This window comes from Antechinus flavipes, chromosome 3 (assembly GCF_016432865.1).
Source record: "Antechinus flavipes isolate AdamAnt ecotype Samford, QLD, Australia chromosome 3, AdamAnt_v2, whole genome shotgun sequence".
Lineage (NCBI taxonomy): Eukaryota > Metazoa > Chordata > Mammalia > Dasyuromorphia > Dasyuridae > Antechinus > Antechinus flavipes.
This window is the reverse complement of record NC_067400.1, coordinates 350,896,498-350,923,682: the sequence shown is the minus strand read 5'-3', so window position 1 is coordinate 350,923,682 and position 27,185 is coordinate 350,896,498. Positions and strand designations below refer to the sequence as shown.

Below are 27,185 nucleotides of genomic sequence, written 5' to 3'. Positions count from 1 at the left end.
TAAATAAATCAACTATTTTTTATGTATCAGTGAACCACTGGACCCAAAACCAAGCAAGTTCACATTGCATCAAGGAGACATCATCAGGGTTTGAGCAAAGTCTATCAATGCAGATAACAAAAGAAAGGCTTTAAAGACTAAATCCTTTGATCTGCTTGACTTTAGAAATGTTATTTAGGAACATTTGAGTTTAATTATGGCAGTTAGGTGGCAGAGTAGATATAGTGCAAGGCTTGGAGTTAGGAATTCGAATTTGGCATTTGATAATCTCAAATATTTATTTGCTATATTAGCCTGAACAAGTCACTTAATCCTGTTCATCTCAATTTTCTCATCAGTAAAATAAGCTGGAGAAAGAAATGTTAAGCCACTCTAATATCTTTGCCAAGAAAACTCCAAATGGGTTCATGAAGATTTGGACACAACTCAATAACAATATGTTTCCTCCAGATACACATTCTACAAAGCCAAGGCATCCTCTTCTGAGTTCACATAGACTGGATCAAATCTTGGGAGCCAATTTAAGAGAATCATTTTATCTCTGAGCTTCATTTTGCCTCAGTCTAGAGCTAGACACAAGGAAATATCAAATACAGCATAAATTATAACTCATTATAATGTTAACTTGACATCATTAACTATTCTGTTTTTGTGATACTCTCTCTTCTCTTGGTTTCCATATTGTTCTCTCCTTTTCTAACCCTTCTTTCAAATCTCCATAGTTTTCACCTAAGGCTCTGCCATTAGCCTCTTTCCTTTTTGTGTGTGATTTCATTTTACTTATTCATTCATTCATTCATCTTCATCTATTGACCATCAGCTCTTCAAACTCTTCACGTATAAAACTGAATTCATCATTTTTCTTCCTAAACAATCCCCTCCCATTAGCTTCCCTATTTTGATGAAATCATCACTATCCTCCAAAGTACCAAGTTTAAAATCACACAATCAGTTTGACTCAGTTCTCTTCATTATCCCCAAATCTTATAAAGCTGCCAAATCCTGTTGATTGCACTCCCACAGTCTCTTTCATTTTTGCATTTCCCTCCCTTCTCTTATAGAGAATTATAACCGCTACTATCTGGCGTCTCTGCCTTCAATGTCCACCTTATCCAACTCTGTTCATATGACTGCCAAATTCACCTTCCAACCATTTCTTTCCACAGCTTGAAGCCTATTCATTTGCACAGGTCATTCCTATGTCTGGAATGTATCCTCTCCATATTTCTATCTATTGAAATATTTTTCCTTCAAATTTGGCCAGATGTCTTCTTTTTGTTTAATCATTTTTTTAAAAAGAACTTAATTGGCCTTTTAAGATTTGCAAAGCACAGTACATATACTATCTCATAGTGTTTATTACAGTATACCTTGTATCACACTTATTTGTGTAGATGTCATGTCATTGTATTTTGTTTGGGCATTTTCAGTCATATCTGACTTTTTATGATCTCTTTTGGGGTTTTCTTGACAAAGATAGTGGAGTCATTTGGCATTTCCTTCTTTGGCTCATTTTACAGATGAGGAAACAGAAGCAAACAGATCTAAGTGACTTGTTCAGGATCACCCAGCTAGTAAGAGTCTGAGGTCAAATTTGAATTCAAATCTTCCTGACCCTAGGCCAAGTATCTATCTGTCATTTAGATGTTCATTTCTACCACTATAGAGCACTACTCATTCTCATTTAACAAGTTGCCATGGACAACAGCTGTTGGTCATCCTGTTACTGATGATGTCTGGTTTTAGATAAGCTAAGGCCTTTAGTATTCCAAGATTACTTCCTTACTATAATGAGACATGAGTGGAAACACATATTATTACATTCCTTAAGAGGAAAAAACGTTTTCTTGAAGATCAGAATATGATAATGAGAAGCAATTGAAAACACTCTTCAATGACAATTCAACCTCTTTCTTAGAGACTCTTCCTCCATCCTTATCAGAGTACTTCTATGAAAATCCCTGTCTATATTGGTTCTATCTTTAAATGACTTGCTTTACTCTCAGCTTTCATAACCCAGAAAGTCACTGATGCAGCAGCAAAAGCACAAAAGAATGCCCAGATGTTTTGTCTAGCCGCCTAAAGTAGCCATCTGTTTCAAACCTTACCAGGTAGGATTCTTACCAGATTCATCTTCTGGTGTTTATCCCCTCTTGATCAATCAGATCCATCAGTCCTGAAACAGACTATCTCAGAAAGAGAAAAAGGAAATGTTTCTATGTCCCACTTCAGTTATACCCCCTAACTCTTTACAGAAGCTTCTTATTCAAAGGTAATCACCCCTCAAACTATCACTCTCTATACCTCTTCACTTTTACAGCCAAATCCTAGAAAAAGCTGTCAATATTACTTGGCTCCACTTTTCCACTTTCCACTCCTCATTTTTCAGCTCCTTGTAATTTATCTTCTGTACCCACCACTCAACTGAAATTGCTCTCTCCAAATTTACCAGTGACTTCTCAATGGCTTAATCCAATGGTCTTTTCTCATATCTCATCATCCTTGCTCTCTCTTGACACTCTTAACTGCCCCAAAATTCCTGGATAGTTGGATAATCTCTTCTCCCTGGTTTTCTTAACACTCTCTTTTCTGTTTTTCCTCCTATCCATTTGACTATTTCTTCTCATCTTCCTTTGCAAATTCATCATCTATATCCTGTTCTCTATGTGTGGGGCAATATCTTTGGACTTTTCCTCCTCATCATCATCTTCTTCCTCTTCCTCCTTCTTTTCCTATTCCTCCTCTTCCTCCTCCTTCTTCTTCATCTTTTTCTTTTCCTTCTTCTCTATGTCTCTGTCTTTTTCTCTTTCATTCTTCCCATCTTTCTGTTTATCTCTCTATGACTATCTCTGTCTCTGTATGTCGCCATTTCTCTATCTCTCTTTGTCTCTGTTTCTATGTCTCTGTCTCTTTGTCCCTCTGTCTTTCTCTCCTCCCTCCACCTACCCTAGTGGTTTCACTGTAGATTACTATCAAATCTGTATGTCCAACTCTCATGCTTCTCCTGAGTTTTAGTGGATATGTATACCTGTGATATCTTCACTAGGGTGTCCTATGCTTATCTCAGACTCAACATGTTCAAAACAAAACTTCTTATCTTTCTCCCAAAAGTCCTTCTTCTTCCTAACTTCTCTATTTCCATCTAGACTACATCAAACTTCTAGTCATGTGGGTTCACAATCTTGAAGTTATATTCAACTCCCACCTTTCCCTTACCTCCCCATATCTAATCAATAGGTAAGTTTTAACACAATTTTATTTTTTATCTTTTGCACCCATACCTTCTCTCAACTCATAAAGTTTCTACTCTAATTCAGACTCTCATCTCATCAGAAATTATTAAAATAACTTTCTTATTAGCCCTCCATCTCCACTCTTCCTTCTCCAAGCCATCCTCCTCCATACATTGTCCAAATAGATATTCCAGAGTACATGTCTGACTATGTCACTCCTCTGCCCAAGAAACTTCAACTCCCTATTGCTTCTAGAAAAACTACCAACTTGTTTGGTATTTAAAGTCCTTTTGATTTCATACTGCTCCCCTTCATATACTCTATGTTCCAGCCAAAATGTTTTATTTGGATCTCCCTGTACCCAACATTTCTATTTCTAGCATCCTGCTTCTGCACAGGCCTATGCCTAGGATATTGTATCTCCATACTTCTCCTGGAATCTCTAATTTCTTTCAAGGCTCTACTTAAATGCTTCCTTCTATAAGCTTTTTTTTATTCCTCTAGTTCTTAGTTCCCCCTCCTCATAAATTACTTTGTGTATATGTGTATGTTTGTATAATATATGTCTGTGTCTAAATAATATATATATATATGCATAATATTTACTCATCTCTACATAAGTTAATTCCCCCTATTAGAATGTAAGCTCCTTGAAGGCAGTTACTAGTTTGAATCTGGTCTTGTATCCCAAGCACCTAATATTGTCACTGGCATAGAAGGGAAAATTATGCTTTGAATTGAATGAAGAAAGTAAGAGCCTCTTTTAAAATAGGAATATATTTGTAGCACAAATAAAACTTGAAATTTGGCACTTTGGACTTACATAGTCCTTTGATCTTTGTAGACAGTCAAATAGGAACATTTAGATTTATGTGACTAGACTAGAATAAAATAGACTTCCCAATCTGATTGGCTACATGGATTAAATGAACTAAATAGTTTAAAATTTTCCAGATCCTTTTGTACCACTATAAACATAGCCTTGACCTTTCACTAAAATAAAATTTTTAAAAAGCCATTCTCCTTTTTGAGGCCAAGAGAACAGGGTTATGCCCAGTAAAAGCAGTCTTGGGAACTGGGGAGTGATAATGATAATAATGACAATTAGAGAGTGCTTTAAAATTTCCAACATGTGTATATGTGTGTGTTTGTATGTGTGTGCGAGCACATAAGTGGCCTCTCATCCTAATAGTCCTCTAAACACAGGTACACATATCCTCATTTTAAAGATGAGGAAAATGCGATTCAGAAAGATTCAGTCTTTTATGCAAGGTCACATGACCTGCAAAAACCAGAATTTGAATTTTATTACTCTAACACTCACATCATTAAACAATTTGAGAATTTGAAAGGACTTCATTGGCTAGTCAAACCTATAAACAAAAAGAATCTTCACCATGACATGCCCTACATATGGTTGTCCAGACTGTTTGAAGACCTCCCAAGAAAGGGAGTCTTCATGACTATCCCAACCTATCCCCTACCAGTCTTCATGATAGCCCACCCTTTCCACTAAGCTATATCTTGAGGAAAAGATACAAGAGGGAGAGAATGGTCAGCCTATGCTGTGTCCATTATTCTATATCTCATCTACCCTCTCTTCTCAAGAATAGCCAAGACACTAATAGAGAAATGGATTTGTTTGGGAAAGAGAAATTAGACTCAGAGTCAGAGATCATGGTTTTGATTTTCTGCTCTAATACTTACTTATATGTGATTTTGTGCAAATCATAATTTCCCGGGGTTAAAGAACCCTAGAGATTACTTAATCCAATACTCTCATTTCACAGATGAGAAAACTGAGGTGCAAAGGGATTGGAAGGCTAAAGGTGTGTGACCTCAACCCAGGTTTTCTGATTCCAAATTCAATGGATTTCTGTATCTCAACTTTCCCACTTACAAAATGGAGATAACCACATTTGCATTACTTAACTCAACATAGCTGCTGTGAGACTCCAATGAGATAATAGATGTAAAATTTCTTTAGAAGAACATAAAAAGCCATATGATAGTAGATATTAATATTGATTGGGAGACCTTCTGTTTAAGAAAAAGATAATGATTCCTCCGGAAAAAGGTCTCCTTTGGTTTCTTATCTACTCAGTCCCCCAGTATCATAACTGAAAAAAAAAAAATAGTTGCTCTTGCTTCTTTTCTTTTCTACCAAACTATCCATCATCTATTCACCTCTGACTCCCATAACCCAAGCTTGAAAAGCCTATACCTCTCTCCTTCCCCAAGAGGTGCCAAGCAGGAAGTATAAACTTCTATCAGGGACTCCTGAAGAAAGGGGCAGGGAAAGGGGGAAGGGGGGGCAATTGTTCATGGCATTATGTGGGTAAGACATCTCTGCAGTAGCAAAATGCATTTTCTTTCTCTCCTCCTTCCTTCCCATGGAGTCATCCAGCCCAATAATTAGTACATGAGAGATAAGTGGAAAATAAGACGGCTGATGAGGGTGGTTCAGGCCTCCCCATGACATTGATAATGTGCAGATGCCGAGATCACTGCCAGGGCAGAGTGCCATCCCAGGCCTATGCCTCCCCATCGCCTCATCAATCTATCATCCTCTTAGCAGCTGACACCTTTGGCGGCTCCTCTCCGCCAGCTCCAACATTAGAATTGCAAGAAGCCTCAGCTGCACTGGGGAATACAGATTCAAGAATCTCAGATTCAAATTTGTTTAAGTATTGTGAACAGTGATTCCCTCGCAAGGCATCTTCATTGCCCTTTTGCCAAAGGGGAATGGCTAGGTCTTTGTTAGAAGTACAAATTGCTTCTTAATGCAAGGGATAAAGCCAAGCCTGGGCACCTCCTTAGAAATTCCTCCCCGCTCCCGGGAACACCGCTGCATGTCAATTTTAATTTTTGAAATTTAAACCGAGGGCTTTGTGTCTAAGCTCCATCTCATCGGAGGAAGGGGAGGAATAAGTCAAAAAGGATTAGGGACCCAGTGGGGATTGCAGATCCATAGCAATTAGACTTCATTTGGGTCTCAGACATTTGGTTTTAATCTCATTTCTGAATGATACAATCGACAAAGCATTGGAGATTGATAAGTGTATAACACATGTACTTGTTTATGGACTCCCTTCCCTGCACCCATTCCCACCTCCCTCTCATGTCCTCATTAGCAAGCTGGGCTGGGTTTGAGGGTTTGGCTTGGGTGATTCTTCTTATTGTTTCCTTTTCTTTAGCTCTCAGTGAGGCTTCCAGCTCAGGACTCAAAAAGGATGCAATCATCACTCATATTCAAGTGAGTGACAATAAAAACATTATTGAAATAAACCAGGAGCATAAAAAGGAATGTCAACAGGAAACTAGGCAGGGGGCATAATTGTCTTTTAAATGGGAATCACAGCTTTTAGCATCCTCTTGGAATTAATATATTCCAAAAAAGGGACATCAGGCGCAGAAGCTGCCATGAAAATATACGTGTGCATCTGTGTGTATATATGTATATGGACAAGGTTGTGACCATAATGACAGATTTTCCTAAGGCACTCAAGAAAATCAACTCCATCACTTTAGAGTTATTCCATATAGGCATACATTTGGTGTGCATTCTTGTCTATCTACAGACCACAGACTAACATTTTTTGCATTTTCTACACCAGGACCACAAACATTCTGGGATATCTGCAGATGCTGCCCTGGCTAAGGAGCCCTGATCCTTCCCTCTCTTCTCCCCAAACCCTACTCCCAGCTTTCTAAAACATTCAAGTGATATAAAACTATTTCTAGGATTATAAGGATTGGTACAAAGTATCTCCACCAAAGCTCTAATCTGTACACAATTTTTGTAAATTGAGAATTCAATCAGAGTCTTTTGAAAACAATTAAATGAATTCAGTTAAGCAAATATGGACAAATTACAAAAAGGTTGTTTTCCAAATAACATGATGCTTGACTGAATTCACCCATTACAAGAAAAATAATAATAAAATTCTGTGTATTGGAAGTGGAAGTTGCCCTCAAATTCCTTTGTGTAAACACAGGAATGATAAATTATTTTTGAGCTTATTTGTACAAAGTATAGACTTGTGTCCACAAAACTCATTACAAAAAGTGAAGTGGCAGATGAAAGCAATTGTCTTAAATAGTAACACACAAGAAAAATGTCTAATTTACTTAATCAGAATCTTTGAGGTAAAATGTTTTTAGGGGATCCAGTAATTACCTTGATTAATATGTCTGGGCAAAACTAGTGTAAAAATGAGTGTATGTAGGCTCTGTGTGTTCCAGGTGTGTGATACACTTTCTTTTTCTACCAAGTAACTGCAAAAATAGATAGATAGATAGATAGATAGACAGACAGATATAGATAGATGATAGAAGGATAAAACCAAAAGAGCAAAAATCCCAAACCCTCTACCAACAAGTATCCTAATGTTGTCCCTGTTTTGCAGAGGGAAAATTGTTTTCCTTATTCCTTTCCTGATCATCAATCACAAGTCAGTGATCTTTGCCCTTTCCTCTCTTTTACCAGTCCCAGGTAAAATGACAAAGACAGGGCCCAGTTAGGTTTGATAGGTGAGAAAGCAGCCTGCAGGACTGGAAACAATGGAAACTGGCTACTCTTCCCTGGACTCAAGCCTATTATTTCAGAGTCCATCATTCACACACCCAGCAGGCCTCAGGGACTCAATGGTATAGTTTATGGTGCAAAAGTTCCTACTATATTTCATGGGATCAGACTAAATGCTGGAAGAGATCTTAGAAGCCATGTCTTTCCACAACTCTTTTATCTATATGGAGAATCTCTTCACAACAGGTGCTGATGATAACTGTGGAAATATATATAGAAGAATTGCACTTTTTAACATATTGGAATATTTGCCATATAGGGGAGGAGGTGGGGGGAAGAGAGGGGAAAAAAATTTGGAACACAAGTTTTGCAAGGGTGAATGTTGAAATTTTTCTATGCATATGTTTGGAAAATAAAAAGCTTTAATAAGAAAAAGAAGAAGAAAACAGGTGCTGAGGTAAACACCCAACAGAGCCAGGAAGGTAGGGTGAAACCCATCCTGTCCTCAGCCGTTGACTTGCCTATATCCCTGCCCTTCTGATCCTTTCCTCTTTTCTGCAGCTCATACTACCTTCCTTTAAAAGAGAGGAGAAACAATTGAGGAATGGATACTATGGGCCAGATGGGAGTTGCTCTGGAGCCACAACTTCCATGCATGGATAAAAAAATGAAGTCTGAGAGTGGGGAAGAAAGGGGACCTGACTAAGTAATGCTGACAGAAACACAAAGGAGGCTGTTGTCTAAAAACACAATTTAATGTTTCACAGTTTGAGTGAGGCGCGGTTTGTTTGTTGGCTGAGTTTCTGTTGGTGTTTGGTTTGGCTTTGCGGACAAACACGGACATTCGCACAAGTATTTCATTTCACAAAGAATGACACTTTGCAGAGCTCCTTATAAATAAATGCCGATTTAGGCCCAAATCCCAGGCAAGGGGTCCCAGGAGATTCCATTTCCGAAGAATTTCAGAACCGAGGACAGAAGGGGGAAAGAAGATCCCTTTGCCGGGACTTGTCCAGTCTCATCCGCTTTTTTTTTTTTTTTTCACAGTTTCTGTAAGTGTGTCAGTAGTTACCTTTGGATCCTACACCCCATTCGGGTCCCCTTTCTCTCCCTTTCCCTAACCCTCCCCCAACGACGATAGGCGAATCTTGAGCCAGAACTCTGTCTGGGGCCCCAGCGGAGCGAGCGAGCGAGATTACAGATACACTGATGGCAGGCTAGGGGAGTGGGGACTGACTGACTAGGTGGAGGAGGAATGTGGTTTGATTTCTGTACCAACCGAAAAGTGACGAGTTGCCGTGAAGTGAGAGGGTCCTGCAGAAAAGAGCTGCACCCCAAGCTCCGGCCGAGGAGGGAGAAGGGGATGGAGTGCGTCGGTCCCCTCTCCCGCTCCCTAATCGGGGTATAAAAGAAAGCCAGAGAAAGTGCTGTACTTATTGTTGTTACCACCGTGCGCTTTGCCCCCGTCCAGCTTCACGTAGACCTCGTCCCCGGAGTCCAGGTGCAGCACCACGCTGTTGCTAGCGTAGTCGTAATTCTGGTCCGCGTCTTGGGCGATGGCGCTGGCACGGACCTGGGGAGACGGAACCGGCGGCGGCTACTTGGAGTGAGGCGCCCCTTTGCCCCTCCCCCCGCCTCTCTGGCCCTCTCCCACCGCCCGTCTCTCTTACCCTTTGGCGCCCGCGGCTCTCTCCCCCTATAAAGGACATTCACATACCCCAGTCCTCAGCGAGGTTTCCCCCAAAACTTTGGCAACTCTTTTCGGGTCTCCTCCTTTCTGCTGCTACTTAGTTGGACGTTTAGAGTTTGGGGGAGGAATATTAGAGGCGGAGGAGAAAAGGTGAGGGGACCTCTCGGGCTTGGGAAGGGGGCAAGAGGAGGACGCCCCAGATAAGAAGAAAAGGGAACTGCAGAAAAAGATCTCGGAACGGGAAAATTAGTTGACTACTTGGTCAGGTACCTTAAGAGGAAAGGATTTCCCGATTACAGGACATGGAGCTGGGGCCGAGTGGTAGAAGGCATCTGGCCCGCAAAGTCGTTTCTTATAGGGGGATCGTGGTTATGCAAAGGCTCGACACTCACAAATCTTAAGACTTCCTGGAGACTCAAGCCAAAGAGCTCGGGATAGCGATCCCATATAAGCGTCCCCTAACTGACCGAGGGCCTGGGAGGAGATGCGTTCTGAACGCAATACGTTCCTGAGCGGAGGTGGGCAAGCAAGGGAGGATGGGACAAGGACCCCGAGAAGGGAAAAAGAGGGAAGGGAGAAGAAATGAAGTGGCAAGGAAGAGAGACTGACCTGCCCATTCTTGCAGAGGTCTGCCCACATGCTGGTACCATCCCCGCCTCGCATGAGAATGTGATAGGTGAAGAAGTAGATCCCTCGCACTTGGCAGCTGAACTTGCCCGTAGTTGGGTCGTAATGGTTGCCCAGATTGGTGACCACGTCGTCGAACTTGAGTACTTCGTAACCCTCGTGGGGGCTCTTCAGGCCCACGTAGAAAGCTATCTTAGGGCCACTGAACGCGGCGCTCAGTGCCCCGGTCACCTCACCGACGTCCCCGCCGCCTCCTACTCCGCCACCACCAATGGCCCCGACGCTGCCCCCGCCGGCCCCGCCCGCCGCCAGCTGCAGCCCGGGCATCCCGGGTTTTCCTGAGTCTCCTTTCTCTCCCGGGGGCCCTCTCGGTCCAGGGGGTCCTGGCTCTCCCTGTGGGCCTCGGGGGCCCGGTTTCCCCGGCCGACCAGGTTCTCCTTTGGGTCCCTGGATGAACGGGGGAGGAGGATTGGCGCTGAGGTCCTGCATGACTTCCAGGGCAGCTGTGCTGGGACCTGGGGCTGCTTTGCCGCCTGGACTCCCGGGACCTCCCCCGGGTCCCCCGCTGTAGGGGTCACATATCATGCGGCAAGTTCCCATCATCTCGTAGTGTGCCGAACTGGGGGGCGCAGCCTGCAGCAGGAGCAGGGGCACGGCAATAAGCAGTACCAGGGCCATGGCCAACAGTACGCCGACGGCGGCCAGGCAGGCGCGCCTCCGCCTCTGCCAAAGCCGAGAGGCGACAGCGACCAGGTCCTCTTTTCCGGGAGAAGTAATGGTGAGGCGGCGCGGGTCACCCCGCTCCCCGCAAATAGGGGCCGGATGAGCTGAGTCGGGGCCGCCTCCCCGACGTGCGGATTCCCACGCTCCCCCTCCAGCACCGAGCCGCCCCGCTGAAGTTCAGCGGGAGCGCTCGGGACCGGAGAAACCTGACCGGCCACACTGGAGCTGCTTCAGAGAGCCTCGGAGCCCAGCGGGCATGACGAGGACGTCGCGATCCGTGGCCACAAGCTGGAGACGCACCCCAAGCACACAGTGATCGCGGTTCAGATTTCAAGTGTTTTTACTGGCTTCTGGCTGATGCTCCGAGGCTCTGCTTTAGCCTCTGTCTGCCTGTGCTTCTGTCTCTGCCTCTATCCCTGGCTTCAGCTCCTGGTGTGGGAGTGTGCCTCTCTCTTCCCGTTGCACTCTCTCGGTAACTCTCTTTCTCTGTGTTTCTTCTCGTCTCTCTCTCTCTCTCTCTCTCTCTCTCTCTCTCTCTCTCTCTCTCTTTCTCTCTCTCTCTCTCTCTCGGGGGTGGGGGTGGAGGAGACCCAGTCAGCCTGACGTAAGGAGTCTGAAGGTAGGCAAGCCACAGGAGCTCCAAGACAGCTGCAAAAACAGCAGCACAAGGGAAATGGGTGTCTCATCATCATCACTACCATCATCAAGAATAGCATCATCCATTCTTATTCATAGGGAAAGGAGCTCTGTTTCTGACTCCAGCAACTTTGCCCAGCAGTGTGGGGATGCCACAAGTGAGCATACTCCGGGAAGAATACTGCTCATTCATGTTCAGTCATATACATACATATACACACACAGACAAATAGTTCATAAAGTGATAGAGTGGAAAGAGGACAGGATTGGCAATTCTGAGACCTGGATTCAAATTTTAACTCAGCTAATGACCATGTTGTGATTCTGAGCAAGTCATTTCATTTAGAGGTTCAGATAGTACTTGCACCACCACTAATATAGAAAACATTTATTATTATTATTATATCAATACAGCTAGGTGGTGCAGTGGCTAAAGTGTAGAACTTTGAGTCAAAAAACTGAGTTCCTTCCTCCTTCCCTCCCTATCTCTTCCTGAGTTCATCCTCCTGAGTTCAAATCTGGCTTCAAACACTTCCTAGCTATGTGATCCTGGGCAAGTCACTTCACCCTGTTGGCCTCAGTTTCCTCATCTGCAAAATAGGGTGGAGAAGCAAATGGCAAGTCATTCTAGTATCATTGCCAAAAAAAAAACCCAAATGAGATCAGGAAGAGTCAAATATCAGTGAATAATTGTTTTGTCAAATGAATTATTATTAGTAGTAATGGCAATAACTACTTGGACCTAATTCACTATGTTTCTACACACTTCAGTGATTCCCATCTCCACAGTTCTATGTTTATAACTCATGAAGGATGAATGTGGTCACCTGGCTCCACCAATTGGTCCAAAGATGGGGGGAGAGAAAGAGAGAGAGAGAAGAAAGGAAGAAGAGAGAGAGAAAGAGGGAGAGAGAGCAAGAGAGCGAGAGAGAGCGAGAGAGAGCGAGAGAGAGAGAGGAAAAGAGGAAGAAAGAGAGAAAGAGAGAGGAAGAGATAGGGAGGGAAGATGGGATAGAGGGAAGGAGAGAGAGAGGGAGAAAGAGAAAGAAAAGGAGAGGAAGAGGGAAAAGGAGATAGGGCTCATTAGAAAAATACATACAAATGTATATATATATGTATATGTACATATATATGTATATATATATATATATATGTATATATATATATATAATCAGACTATAAACCTTTGTCAGTCTTTCCCCTCCTTAAAACACAGATACATCACCAAAGCTAAGAAATTGGAATTCTTTTTTCTCTTTAAGCCTGTCCTTGGCATTCATTGTAAATTACACTTTGGAGATGAAGGAGCCCTTACAGATCACCTAGTTCAATCCCCTCACTTGAAAGAAGAGGAAGATGCAGAAAAATAGTGACTTACTGGGAGTCACACAGTTAACAGAGTAAAGCTGGGATCTGAACTTGGGCCTGCTTATTATGATCTCAGAATGCTCCAAGCCAGGGCACACATCTCTCTCCCCAAAAGATGTCTCCCTTTTCTAACTTCAAAGCCAAAAGTACTTTGTTCCCAGTAAAATCTGGGGAGAGAAAAAAATGAAGAAGTTTAATTTTAAAAGAATTATTCTTTCACAACACAACTCCTTTCCTCAGGTGCAATAAAATACCAGACAGATTTGAGGCAGAAAACCTGGATTCATTTCTTGGCTCTTCCATTCACTACCTGTGTGACTTTGGACAAATCACTTGAACTCTGAGTCTCAGGTTCATCAGCTGTAAAAATGAAGTCATTGGACTAGATGACTTTGAAAATCCCTCCCAATGCTAATTCTGTGATCCTATGTAAGCCCAGTGGTTTTGGTTTCCATTTGAGAATTAACTATTCCAAACTAGGCTGGTGATAATTTTCTTTTCACTTCTATTTCTGAGAGGAAAACTCATAGTATTTCTGCCTGAAAGGGCTTCTGGGAAGCTCTTCCAGCCTCCTCCTTCTGACAAATAAATGAGCAGCCACCCCTGATGACATAGGCCAAGCATCACACAGTTAAGTTAAAGAGGAGGAGAGGGACATATGGAACTCATTCCGAGTCATAATGTTTGTTCCCCCTGCCTCCTCCACCCCATTCTGTCAGCATGGAAAACCTGACACACATTCCCATCACCAGTGGAGCCTTTACCTTCTGCTAAATTATCCATCATGAAAATTTCCTTCCCCTCAAAGCCTAGGATATTAGGATATTGTTTCCTATCAATAGAAATAACAATAATTATAATATCCCACATGGTGCTATAGATAAATAGGTAGGTAGATAGATAGATAGATAGATAGATAGACAGACAGACAGACTTCATATACTTACTATCTGTGTAACCCTGGGCAAGTCACTTAATACTAGGCTAGATTTTAACTCAGGTCCCTTGACTCCATAACTGGTGCTCTATTTATTGCCCTACCAAGCTGCCCCTATGATGTCTATTTTTCCTTTTAAATTTTTTTTAAAATTTTAATAGTATTTTATTTTTCCAAATACATGAAAAGATAGTTTTTAACATTCACCTTTGCAAAATCTTGTGTTCCAAATTTTTCTTCCTCTTCCCTCTCCCCCTCAAGACAGAAGTACTGTATATTTTTTAAGGATCAGTTCAACATGTCTAAAATTGAGCTCACTCTCCATATTTAATTAGTTGTGAAGCTCTATTTAATTGTTTTCCCATGTTTTCTGCCTTCCCATTCATAGGACCATCATCTTAGTCCAGCCTTTCATCATGGTAATAGCCTTTTTACTAGCCTCCTTTCTCCATATCCTCTCCAATTCCCACTGCCTTTCTTTGACCTCTAACAGGCATTGTGACGTGAGATAGCATAATTGATTGAATCAGAGATCTGAATTCAGAGATTGGGTCTAGATAAAAGAGTGAATATGGAATTGGGAGACCTTGGATCAAGTCCTGAGCTCTTCCACTCACATAAAACATGTTTAAAGCGAGCCTTTACTCGCTTACTCTTACTTCTTCAAGCTCCTCAATTTCTCCACATCTGCAAAAAAGGGATAATAACAATCATACACAAGAATGTGAAGAAAGCAAGAAACAAATGAGATAACATAGATAAAAACATTATTACAATTCTAAGGCTTTTACATTATTACTTATCTTTCACATCACTGCCAGATTAATATTTCTAATGCATAATTTTGCTCAAATAGTTCTAAGATTCAAAGCTTCCTATAAATAAAGTGTAGATTCTAGCCTAACATTCAAGACTCTTCAAATTTTACCTTACAATCTCCTTCTCCAGACTTAACTGCTCACTTATATACTCTGCATCAGTCAAACTAGTTTACTACTCATACCCTCAAAATAAGATATTATCACTCTATGTGCTTCAATTTGTCCCACTCTTTTTCATCAGTATTCCTTAGAATTCCTTTCCTTTTTCATATTTTTATTAAAGCTTTTTTATTTTCAAGACATATGCATGGATAATTTTTCAACATTAACCCTTGCAAAACCTTGCATTCCAAATTTCTTCCCTTTTTCCCCACCTCCTCCCCTAGATGGCAAGTAATTCAATATAGTTTAAACATGTTTAAAGTATATGTTAAATCCAATATGCACACATATTTATACAATTATCTTGCTGCACAAGGAAAATTAGATCAAAAAGGAAAAAAATGAGTAAGAAAATAAAATGCAAACAAACAACAACAAAAAGAGTGAAAATGCTATGTTGTGATCCACCTTTAGTTCCCAGTCCTCTCTCTAAGTGTAGATCACTCCCTTCATCACAAGATCATTGGAACTGGCCTGAATCATCTCATTGTTGAAAAAAGCTATGTCCATCAGAATTGATCATTGTATAATCTTGTTGTTGCTGTGTACAATGATCTGCTCATTTCATGTACAATGGTTCTGCTCATTTCACTTAACATTAGTTCATGTAAGATTCTCCAGACCTTTCTGAAATCATACTGCTGATCATTTCTTATAGAACAATAATATTCCAGAACATAGAATTCCTTTCTTTCTCTTCTAATTCCTTTCCCACTGCCACCCTTACTCTGCTCTTTTCAGCTGCAACTGAAGGGGAAGATAAAACAAATGCTCATATAACTAAAATGCAAGCCACAATATCATAATTACATGAAAAAGGTATAAGCAAAGTGTTATAAGATGTTTAACCAGTTAAAAATCACTTTTAGTGGGAGTGATCAAGGAGATTTCATATAGGAAATTATAGAATTGACCCAAAAGAAAGAAGAAAGGAAAATAATTTAGCAGATATATCATATTTGGGGTGCATGGGGTACTCAAAGAAAATTAGCATCTCTGGTGTGAGAGCCTGTAGAGCCCTTTCCAGGCTGTTCATCCACCTTTGGTGTCCATTTTTCACTTAGCTTTTCACCTGTAGCTCTAAGAAACTGTGGCAAGTACAGTGGCGACATCCTGGGAAAACTTTGTCAGCAGACAGGCTGAATCAGGTTCAAAGTAACCAAGTGGCCTCCCAACCTGCTGATGAGTTAGGGGATATCCACACCAAGTATGTGAAGTCTTACTGCAATGGAATGGGGAATGAGTAGATAAGAATAATTTGTTCCAATGATGGTCAGGAAGATGACTGAAACAGTCGCTATGGAGCACTTAGAACTTGATCAGGCGTCAAAGACACCAAGATCATCTACTTCAGTCTTATTGCCAATTATACTAACTTTTGTCTTTCCACTGGACTTTGATATTTCTAAAAGAGAAAGATAAAAGGCGATGACTTTGTGCAGTTCTGTCCCACTTAAATCCAATTCACTTACAAGTCAAGACATCCTCTTTGATGTCCTTGGATCTCTTTAAAGCATGAACAAAAATAACATCTCCAGAATAGAGTATAAACTCCATGAGAACAGGTATGGAGTATTTTTTCTTTTTTGGTTTCTTTTGGTTTTATATTCATAGTGGCTTGCATAGAGTAAGTCACTTAATAAATATTGATAAATATTTATTGGATTGAATTAGATGGATGTGAGCACCAGCCCCTTAATAAAATTTAAATGAATAAATAAAGAAGTTCAGTGAGAAATCCCTCTCAGATTTGTGACATCTGATATGTAATGAGGTGTATTAAAAGAATTAAAAGGAAGACCTAGGTTTGTCTCTGGGCTCTGCTAGTTACAATGAGGCTATGGCCAAGTTCCTTAACTTCTCTGAGCCTCAATTTCCTTGTTTATGAAACAGGGAAAAAATACTATGAAATAATACTTCATGGGCTCATTATCCAAAAGAGTATTTTGTAAACCTTAGAGCTCTTTAGAAATATAATCTTTTACAAAATTTTTAATTAAAATTTTAATTTATTTTTTCTTAATTATCTATAAACAAAAATTAACATTTTTTTTTTGAAATTTTGAGTTCCATATTCTCTTCCTCCCTTGCTCCCTTCTACTCTCCTGAAAATGCAAGCAATTATATATATATGATACATGTGCAGTTAAGCAAAACAGAAATACAAGCTCAATGATTTCAAAAACACCTGGAGAGATTTAAATGAACTGATGCTAAGTGTAGTGAGTAGAATCAAGAGAACATTGTACACAGCAACAAGAAGATTATATGACAATCAATTCTGATGGACGTGGCTCTTTTCAGCAGCAAGGTGATTCAGGCCAATTCTAATGGACTTCTCATGAAGATAGCCATCTGCATTTAGAGGACTGTGGGGACTGAGTATGGATTACAATATAGTATTTTCACTTCTTTTTGTTGTTGCTGTTTACTTGCACTTTGTATTTTCTCATTTTTTTCCCTCTTTGATCTGATTTTTTTTTTTTGGTGTAGCATGATAATTGTAGAAATATGTATAGAAGAATTGCACATGTTTAACATATATTGGATTACTTGCCATCTAGGGGAGGGGATAGGGGAAGGGAGGGAGAAAAAAATTTGAAGCATAAGGTTTTACAAGGGTGAATGTTGAAAGCTATCTCTACAGGGGCAGCTAGGTGTGCACTGGATAGAGCGCCGGCCCTGAATTCAGGAAGACTTGAGTTCAAATTTGATCTCAGACACTTAACATTTCCTAACTGTGTGACTCTGGGCAAGTCACTTAACCCCAATTGCCTGGGGGGGGGGGGGGGGGGAGAAAACTATATGTATATGTTTAAAAATAAAAAGCTTTAAAAGAAAAAAATAATAAATACAACCTCAATAACTTAAAACTACACTGAGTTTTAAGTCATCCTTATATATGTTGCTGTTTTCTTGTTTAATCCATGTCTATGATTTTATCAGTATAAAGAACTCCTTAGTGAAAAAATTCCCCCTACTGGTGCAAATCCAGATTCTCTGAAGCTTTGCGTTTTAAAGACTTCCCTAGAACATTGAAAGGCTGGAGGACACAGAGTAACTAATATGTGTTTGAGGTCAGACTTGAACCTGGCTCTTACTAACATTCCACAATTATTAGTCTCTGCAAATTTGTTAAACATACCAATTATGCTCCCATCCAATTCATTAATTTAAGTCTTGGATAAGAGCCATTCAAGTCAATCTAGTCAAGCAATAAACAGTAACTAAGCACCTACTGTGTTTCAAGAGGCACTGCAAGGCAAAGGCAGTCCTTGTACTCAAGAAATTCAGAGTCTGTGGAGAAGGCAATTGGCAGACATGTGTATATAAAAACACTATATAACAAATAAGTTAGAAATAATCAGCAGAGGGAAGACAATCCAGCAAGTATGTACTGAGGTGGTACACTGGATAGAGTGCTGGACCTAGAGTTAAGAAGACCCCAGTTCAAATATAACCTCAGACATTTACTGTGTGACCCTGGGCAAGTTATTAACCCCTGCTGGCCTCAGTTTCCTCATCTGTAAAATGAGCTAGAGGAATAAATGGAAAACCACTCTGGTATCTCTCCCAAAAAAATTCAAATGGGGTTACAAAAAAATCAGACATCATGAACAAAGTGAAATGTACTGTATACAAAATAATAACTATGTTCTGAGATGACCAGCTGTGAATGACTTTGCTATTCTCAGTAGTACAATCATCCACAACTACTCTGAAAGATTTATAATGAAAAATCCTATCTGTACCCGCAGAAGACACTGATCGAGTCTGAATACAGATCAAAGCATTCTCTATTTCTCTTTCTTTTTCACTTAATTGTTCTTGAGGGATTTTATTTTCATTAGGATGGAAGATTTATGTTTTATTTCACATCTTGATTTTTATGGAAATGTTTTATATAACTTCATATGTGGTTTCTTAATTATGGGTGGGGATAAGGGAGAGAACCTAGAACTCAAAAAGCTTAAAAATAAATGTTTAAAAAAATTGTTTTGAATGTAACCAGGGAAGAATATTAAATAAATAAATATTTTTTTAAGTCAGAAATGGCTGAACAACAACAAAAATGTACAAGGAACAATGTTAAGTACTAGGAAGAAGGAAGGGAGGCACAGAGGGAAGTAGAAAGGAAAGTAGGGAGGAGGGAGAGAGGGAGGGAAAAAGGAAATAAAGCAGGGGAGGAGGAAGGGAAGAAGAGAAAAAGGGAAGAAAGAAGAGAGAAGAACAAGAACAAGAACAAGAACAAGAAGAAAGAGGGGGAGGAGGAAGAAAAGGAAAAGGAGTGAATGGAGGCATTGCCTGACTTCAAGAGGGTTACATATACAACATGTAAACATCTAAAATCTAAACAAGATAATTTAGGAAAAATCCTTACAATAGAGTGTTTTGATCATTTAGGGACTAAATAAAAGGTTTGTTGAATTGAAGTAAATGTCCCTAATACAGATATCCTTCCAAAAGATTTGACACTCTTGCATGCAGTTATTCAACAAGATAACCCAACTATTCTATAATCTATACCATATTTTTCTATCTGGTTCACAATTATATTAAGAAAGACCTTAACAGAGACCCTTCTTAAATCCAACTGTGCTATATTTATACATGTCTACACTAAATGTGAACATACTAATACTATACCAACCACTCTAAAAGGCCACTTGATATATAGAATACAGATCCAGCTGCAAAGTCAGGAATTTATGAATGAAAAAGTATTTATTAAGGGCTTAGTTTGTGTATTGTGCTGAGCCCTGGAGATACAAATAAAATACTAAGACAATTCCTATTTTCAAGGAGCTTGCCATCTAATGAAAGAGACAACTCATCTAGAAGATTTTGGTCAGAAAGAAACATTCCATGGTCTTCAGGGTAAGACAACAAAGTACATAGTAATACATCAAGTTAATGTCATTTCCACTGATAAAATCTTATCATCATCTGATATTGAATTATTTGACAGTTCTGAGGACTTGGGTGCCAAATACTTGCCCTTCTGGGTCTTTCTTACCTGTGGCTGCAGCAGCTGAAGATACAGAATAGTTGCCAAGATACATCTCAATGGACGTGTTTCCTAGATAGTGGCTCTTGGGAATTGGGCAGGAAAGCAGGACTGGTGGTCTAGAGGACACTGTTATTCCCAAAGCTGTTGGATATAGGATCCAAGTTTATCTTCATCAGGGTCAGAGGGAAGATAATGGGAGTGGTCGCCTATCAACAACAGAGGCTTTCTCCTATTTCTTCCACAGGAAACTTCCCTGCTTCATCTAAATCACACTCTGGTTCTGTCTCCAACACTTACTAATCATTTGTCCCTGGGCAAGATCCTCTTGATGCTCTAGGCACTTCTTCATGACTATAAATTGAAGAGAAAGTACCTACTTGCATCAGAAAAGGGAATTCACCTGGGAATTCCAGTTACTAATTAAATCACAAGTCCTAACTCTACTACTCTAATAACTATGAAAGAAGAAACATTTGGAATGACTCATTCTTAGTGAATTCATATAGGCTTACTGTGGTCATTTCCCTTTCTAAGTGCTCACTTTCTCTTTAATGATCCCTTTTAGAATTCTTCCAGTAATCAATGTTAAGCTCATCAGTTTATAGTTTTAAAAGCCCATTTCCCTCCTATTTTTGCAAATTGGGGCAAAATCTCTCTCTCCCTCTCTCTCTCTCTCTCTTCTTCTGGCAATTCTCCTGTTCCCACAGTTCATCAGAGGTCACTGACAAGAGGGTCAAAATCTCCTACAAAAATTCTTTCATTACCCTGGGACATCAGTGTTTTATGTCTGAAGTCTAAGAAGCATTGGAGGCAACTGGGTGCTCTCTCATGTATCATGGGTGATCAATGAGTCATAGAATGGGATGGAGACTCAGAATCCTACATGGGCCTAGAGCATGGTTAGGTGTGCCAAACCAGAGGGAAAGGGGAAAGGTCAATGAGAATGTTCTGTCAGATGTGCTGACAGACTTGATCTGAGGTCAAGGTGACACATCTGTCACTTTGAAAGGGATGTTCTAATCCCTCTCTTATAAATCCATTTCCTTTTCTTCTAGGGGACAAGCATAAATTTCTTACCTGTAAGGAAAATACAATTCGTGGCCCAGTGACAAGCTGTACTGTAAAATGGAAAAGGCTCTGGACTTGGAGTCAAAAAAACTTGGATTCCCTCAGATACTTATTGTCCAGTTGTTTTTCAGTCATGTTCAACTCTTTGTGACCCTATTTGGGGTTTTCTTCACAAAGATATTGGAATGATTTGCCATTTCCTTTTCTGTGATGAGGAAACTGAGACAAATAGGGTTAAGTGACTTGCTCAGGGTCACATAGCCCAATGTCTGAGGCCAAATTTGAACTCAGAAAGATTAGTTTTCCTGACTTCAGGCCTAGCACTCTGTATACTGATACTGTACCATATATTATCTCATATTTCAGCACTTGGTTACAGCCTATACCATTTCCCCCAGTGATATTGTATCATTCTGAGAGGGATACAATAAATGGCACCATTTAGCTGTCCTCAGATACTTACTAGTTAGTGACTAAAATGACCATGGACACCTTAACCTTTCTGTGTCTCAGTTTCCTCATTTGTAAAATTAAAACACTGGGTGTAATTGTTTTTAAAATATCTTCCTCCTTAATATTAATGGTTCTGTGTTCCTATTCAAAGCGAAAGTAATAGAGAGTTTGGAATTTCATTTTCAGAGTCTCCTAATATTGCATTGTCTGATATCATTTATTTCATCCAGGAATGGACTATTACAGTTCAAAAAAACAAGCAACACTCCTTCCCTCTAAAGAGTAACTTCCCCACATGCTCCAGCTTATGCCCAAAATTACACTATAACATAGTTTATTCTTTTAGCTTAAGATTTGTCCTAAATTAGAATGCAAACCTCCCAATTAAACTTTACCGATTATTGACACTTCCATATAGATTCAGCTTATTACCTTGGAAAGTAGGCTTTGGTAAAAGAGAAAAAGGAAGAGACCAACAGTAGTCTGGGAAGCTGAACCCAACAGGTCAGGCTGCAGTACGAGACAAACTTCACCTCCTTCATGAGTTTAGCTGAGTTCCAGTTCAATTTCATCTCATCTTCTCCAATCTCCTGTGTGGTCCTTGAGTGCATCCAGTAGAAGCTGACTTCCTTGAGGACAGGGACTATTTCATTTTGCTCTTACAGCCTCAGTACATTATCATCATCACCTGCTTTTTCTTCTTCACCATCTCCATCATCTTCATCTTCATCATCATCATCATCATTATCATCATCATCATAGTTAACATTTATATAATATTTTTAAGGATTACAAATATTATCTTATTTGTATCCCAACAATAACCCTGAAAGACAAATGTTATAATTATTCCCATTTTTAAAGAAGAGGAACTGAGGCAAACAGTGATTAAGTGTCTTGTCCAGAGACACAGCCAGTAAGCATTTGATGCCAATTTTGGATTCTTCCTGACTTCAAATCCATTCCTCTCTCCAAGACACCAACTTTGTTTATTATTGTTCAGTCATTTTAGGTGGGTCCAACTCTTTGTGCCCCCATTTTGGAGTTTTCTTGGCAAAGAAACTAGGATGGTTTGCTATTTCCTTTTCTACTTCATTTGTCAGATGAGGAAACAAAACCAATAAGCCTTTTTTTCTTTCCCAAGAGCATCCTTTTAGCAAAGATCCAGGCCTTGCCCAATTTCAGGCTGGACTGGGGAGTGGGAGTGGGAGTGGGAGAAATAGATTCTTATCCTTTGGCAGGGGCATCATGACCTAAAGGGCTGGTTCACTTTCCTGGCACCCTTGAGCCACCTCCACTCTTCCAGGAAATGAGAGAGCTCTGAGCCATGGCTTTAGAGGGCAAGCTGTGTATATGTTCAAATTGGTGGGCTCAGCCACCAATCATCAGGCACCAGGTCCATTAGCTAAGAATAAGCAGTAACATGTTTTAAGAAGGAACGAGGTCACAGAGCCCCTTCAGGGCTCTCCTCTCCCCCAGCTCTCCTCTTCTCGTTAGCATTTAGAGGCTCAGCATTATTCTACCTTGAAGGAGGCTGCTTCAAACTAAGATTCTACAAAAGCATCTTCAATAGCTGTAGCTGTTTTCTCCAGGGACTAAATTTTCTCCCACCCTCCATAGCTCCTTTATTCCCTTTTCAATCTCTCACTTCCCTGAAGGGCCCCAGGAAGGAATGGTGTTTAACCTTCCCAATCTAACACTTTCTCCTACCACTCCCAAACCTGGTCCTGGTGTTCCAGAGAGAGCAATTTCCTCACTGTCACCACCACCATTACTCCTGTCCCCTCTTCTGACCCAGCCAGCCCCCAATAAGGTTTCCTCATTCCTTTCTATATTTTTGCCCTTGGTGCCCTCCTCCTTTCAAATATTCAACCCTTCTGCTCTTCATCCATCCAAGTTTTCCAGGCCTAATTCCAAGTCCCCCTGTCTTCTCTGATCACTCCAGTCAACAATGATCAATCCCCTTCTAGAACAATATAAACTATATATTATCTCTTATATTTCAGCACTTGATTATAGTCTACGCCATTTCCCCCAGTGATACTGTATCCCCTTCAGAGCAGAAAGTAGCTCATATACAGTATATCTGTGCTCTAGTGACACTGGCCTCCACTGTTCTTTCCAGGGAGCATAGCTTCCCATCACCCTGGCCCAGGCATCTTCAGTGTCTCCCACATTGCGAACTCTCTCTATCTTCTCATCTGCTCCCTCTGGCTTCCCTGGCTTTCTTCAAGTCTCATCCAAAGTCCCATCTTGTTTAAGTAGTCTTTAATTTTAGTGCTTATCCCCAATTTATCCTATATACATCTTGCTTGCACATAGTAGTTTGCATTTCATCTAGTTGGTGCAATGAATAGATAGTTGGGCCTGGAATCAGAAAAACCTATATTCAAATGCAACCTCAGATAATTACTGACTGTGTAATACTGGGTAAGTCACTTAACATGTTTTCCTTGGTTTCATCTGTAAAATGGGGATAAATAATAGCATCTACTTTCCAGGTTGTTGTGAGAATAGAATGATATAATAATTATAAAGAATTTAGCATAGTACCTGGCAAATATTTTATACTATGTAAATGTTAATTATTATTTATTAATGTCTTCCCTATGAATCATGAACTCCTTGAAATCTCTTCATCTCCTCTGGCTTCAATTTCTTCATCTATAGAATGAAGGGACTGGACTAGCTGACTTATAAGAGTCCTATCTCTAAATGTACAACCTTATTACCTCTAAAGCATATGCTTCAAATTACACTGTAACACACTTTATTCTTTTAGCTTAAGGTTTGTCCTGAATTAGAATGCAAATCTCCCTATAAAAGGAGTATCATTTAAGCTTTACCAATTATTAATATTTCATTGTAAGTTCAGTTTATCAGCTACTTAGAAAGCAGGCTTTGATAAAGGAGAAAAATAAGGAGACTAACAGTGGTTTGGGAAGCTGAACCAAACAGGCAAGGGAGAGTATGAGACAACTTCACCTCCTTCATGAGTTTAGCTGAGTATCAGCTCAATTTCATCTCATCTTCTCCAATCTCCTGTGTGGCCCAATAAGGTCTTTCATAACATCCAGTAGTATTTAACTCCATGAGGGTAAGCGAGGGGCGGTGAGCTAGAGGGGTGTCTACTTCAATGTTCCAATGGGTCATGAAAGTGGCTGAATCTATGCTATGGAAATTAAAAGTTTGGTCAGACATTGAAGACATAAGATCATCTACCCACTCCATCATCCTGATGGACTTGTCTTGCCATTGGAATTCATCAGTGTAAGAGAGAGTGAAACTGATGACTTGGTGCAATTCTGCCTTCCTTAAAATCTAATCCACCCATAAGTCAAGACATCATCCATGATGTCATTGGTCCTCTTCAAAAGTGAAGAACAAACAGCATTAAATCCTACTCCTACATTTTCTATCTCTTAGTCCATTATCTCTATCATGATATAACTAGATCATTCCACAGAAGTGTTTTTTCCTTAATAATCCTTGGCTCAGGCTGATAATATGAGTTCATGTTTTCCTAAATATACATTAACCCCAATCACCAGAAATAGCTGTTGGAATTAAAAATTCACTATGGAAAGTCCCCAACACATAATCCCAGCAGTATATAATGAAAACCTGGCCTTGTCAAGGGCATCACTTGAGATCGAATTGTCACTACTCTGTCAGGAAGTGGAGAGATAACATGCTTCATTAGCCATCCTTTGGAATCACAGATGGTCGTTGTATTGATCATGATTATTGTAGCTTTGCAAGTTGTTTGTTTTTATGGGATTGATTTTTTTTCTATAAATTGTTCTCCTTTCATTATGTTATTATTTCTCATTTCTCATTTCATTATTCATTAGCTAAAAAAAACCAAACCTTCAAAATTGTTCATTTTTATAACACTAATTTTATAGTATAAATTGTCTTGCTTACTTCACTCTGTCAGTTTATAGATGTCTTTCTATGTCCCTTTGATATTATCTACTTCCACATTTCTTACAGAAAAATAGCATTCCATTACATTCAAATATAACGACTTATTTGGCCATTTTCAATTAATGGACATCCCTTTAGTTTCCATGTTGTTGTTTTTTTTTTGCTACCACAAAAAGAACTATTATAACTATTTTTGTACATGCAGGGCCTTTTTCCTGGTTCTTTGGTCTTTGGTGGGGGAAGCCCTAGTGGTGTGATATAGCTAGGTCAACATACATCCACTGTTTAGTAACTTTTTAGTATATAATCCAACTTGCTTCCCAGAATGGTTTTATCTATTCACAGGCCCAACAATAGCACATCAACAGCTCCCTCAACATTTGCCATTTTCCTTCTTCATTAACTTTATCAATCTGATGAGTATGAGGTAGAACATCAGAGTTGTTTCTTCTTCTGCCTATCACTTAAGTTTTCTTGAACTCAAAAAATATCTTACCCCAATTTTTTGTTATTTTAAAGTTATTTGAAGGGGAATGTTAAGAGGGTTCAGTGTGATCTTAACATGAAAGTCACCTTTCCTTATGGAGTTTATCTGTATGGAGCTTATGGTATGAAGTGTTTGTCTAAATTTAATTTCTTCCATGCTGCTGTCTAATTTTCCCAGTAGTTTTTGTCAAATAATGAATCCTTATCCCAGTAGTAGGGGGTCTTTGGGTTTATCAGATGGTAGGGTATTATTTACATTTCCTTCTATATATTGTATACCTTATCTGTTTCACTGATTGAATTTTTTTTTTTTTTTTGGCTGAGGCAATTGGAGTTAATAATTGCCCAGGGTTGCGCAGCCAGGAAGTGATAATCTGAAATCAGATTAGAACTCAGGTTCTCCTGACTACACCAATTAACTACCCCCCATCTCTCTTTTTTTAACTTGTACCAAATTGTTTTCAGAATTGACATTTTGTATCTAGGATTATTTCCATCTCTAAAATCCATGATCCTATGAGCCTGGAAGTTCAAAGAAGAACATATTAGCTTGTAATTATAAAGTTAATATTTTAATTTAATTAATTATTAATATTTTAAAGATCACCAGAGGAGGGTTGCTTGTTGCTCTTTGAGACTGGGAAAAGAATCTGGTAGAGAGATGCTGGGAGAAGGCTGTCACATACTGAGAGAAATCAGCAAGAACAGGCAGCAATCTATGCATGAGATATAGATTTTGCATACCAAAACATGGAAGAAACTGTTTTCTGCATAAAATAGAACCAATGTGACCATTGCTAAGATGAAGAACCTCTTCATAAAATCCTATTCCAAGTGCTATGCTGACTTGTGGCTCCTGAAAATGGAGAATATACTTGAAGGAGGAATTATGCAGAACCTGTTTATGTGACCCACAACTCTCTACTTCTGGGACCTCGGAGCCCAGATCAGCTGGTTTGCATTGTTCCTGACAGACTGTGCCAGCCTCCTCCTCACTTATCTGATCTACTTCTAAATACTTTCTTCTACATCTTCTTCATGCATCTTATAAAGAGCACACCCAACAGAGCTTCCTGCCAATACACACAACCAGGCCCTCAATAAAGACTTCTCCATGGTGCTGATGCCAGTTATTTGGCTGTGTAAAGTCCCCTTAGAAGGAAAAACAGTATTAGTGAGCCAGGATTTAGTTTATTTCCCTATTCTTTGCTGTGAACCTTGAACTTGGGGGAGGTAGGAAACTGTAAAAATGGTGATTTCAAACCTTTCCCTCCCCTTGTCCCTCTACCAGGGCAGGTGAGCAGGTAGATGATATTTGGAATAGACTAGAAGAAGCCATCTTTTTCTCTATAGTCTAATATCCTGCCAGCACAAAACAGGAGGAATTTTGTTTTTTGACTTTCTCCTGGCACCAAAGCTTGCACATAGTAAGTGATTAATAAATGTTTGTCCACTTAAATCTTTTTTCTGCTATTTTCTAGATCCAATCTCCTACTCTCACTCCTCTACATC

At 39.8% G+C, this 27,185-nt stretch overlaps 1 protein-coding gene across 1 annotated transcript; it reads right to left on the bottom strand.

Annotated features, from left to right (window-relative positions):
- Window positions 1–8,497: 8,497 nt before the first annotated feature.
- Window positions 8,498–11,296, bottom strand: C1QL2 (complement C1q like 2). Its single transcript, XM_051985757.1, has 2 exons — window positions 10,061–11,296; window positions 8,498–9,334 (listed from the first exon to the last, which is right to left on the bottom strand). The coding sequence occupies exons 1-2, from the start codon at window positions 10,754–10,756 to the stop codon at window positions 9,155–9,157; spliced, it is 876 nt and encodes a 291-aa protein (XP_051841717.1). The 5' UTR covers window positions 10,757–11,296; the 3' UTR covers window positions 8,498–9,154.
- Between the last annotated feature and the right edge of the window lie 15,889 nt (window positions 11,297–27,185).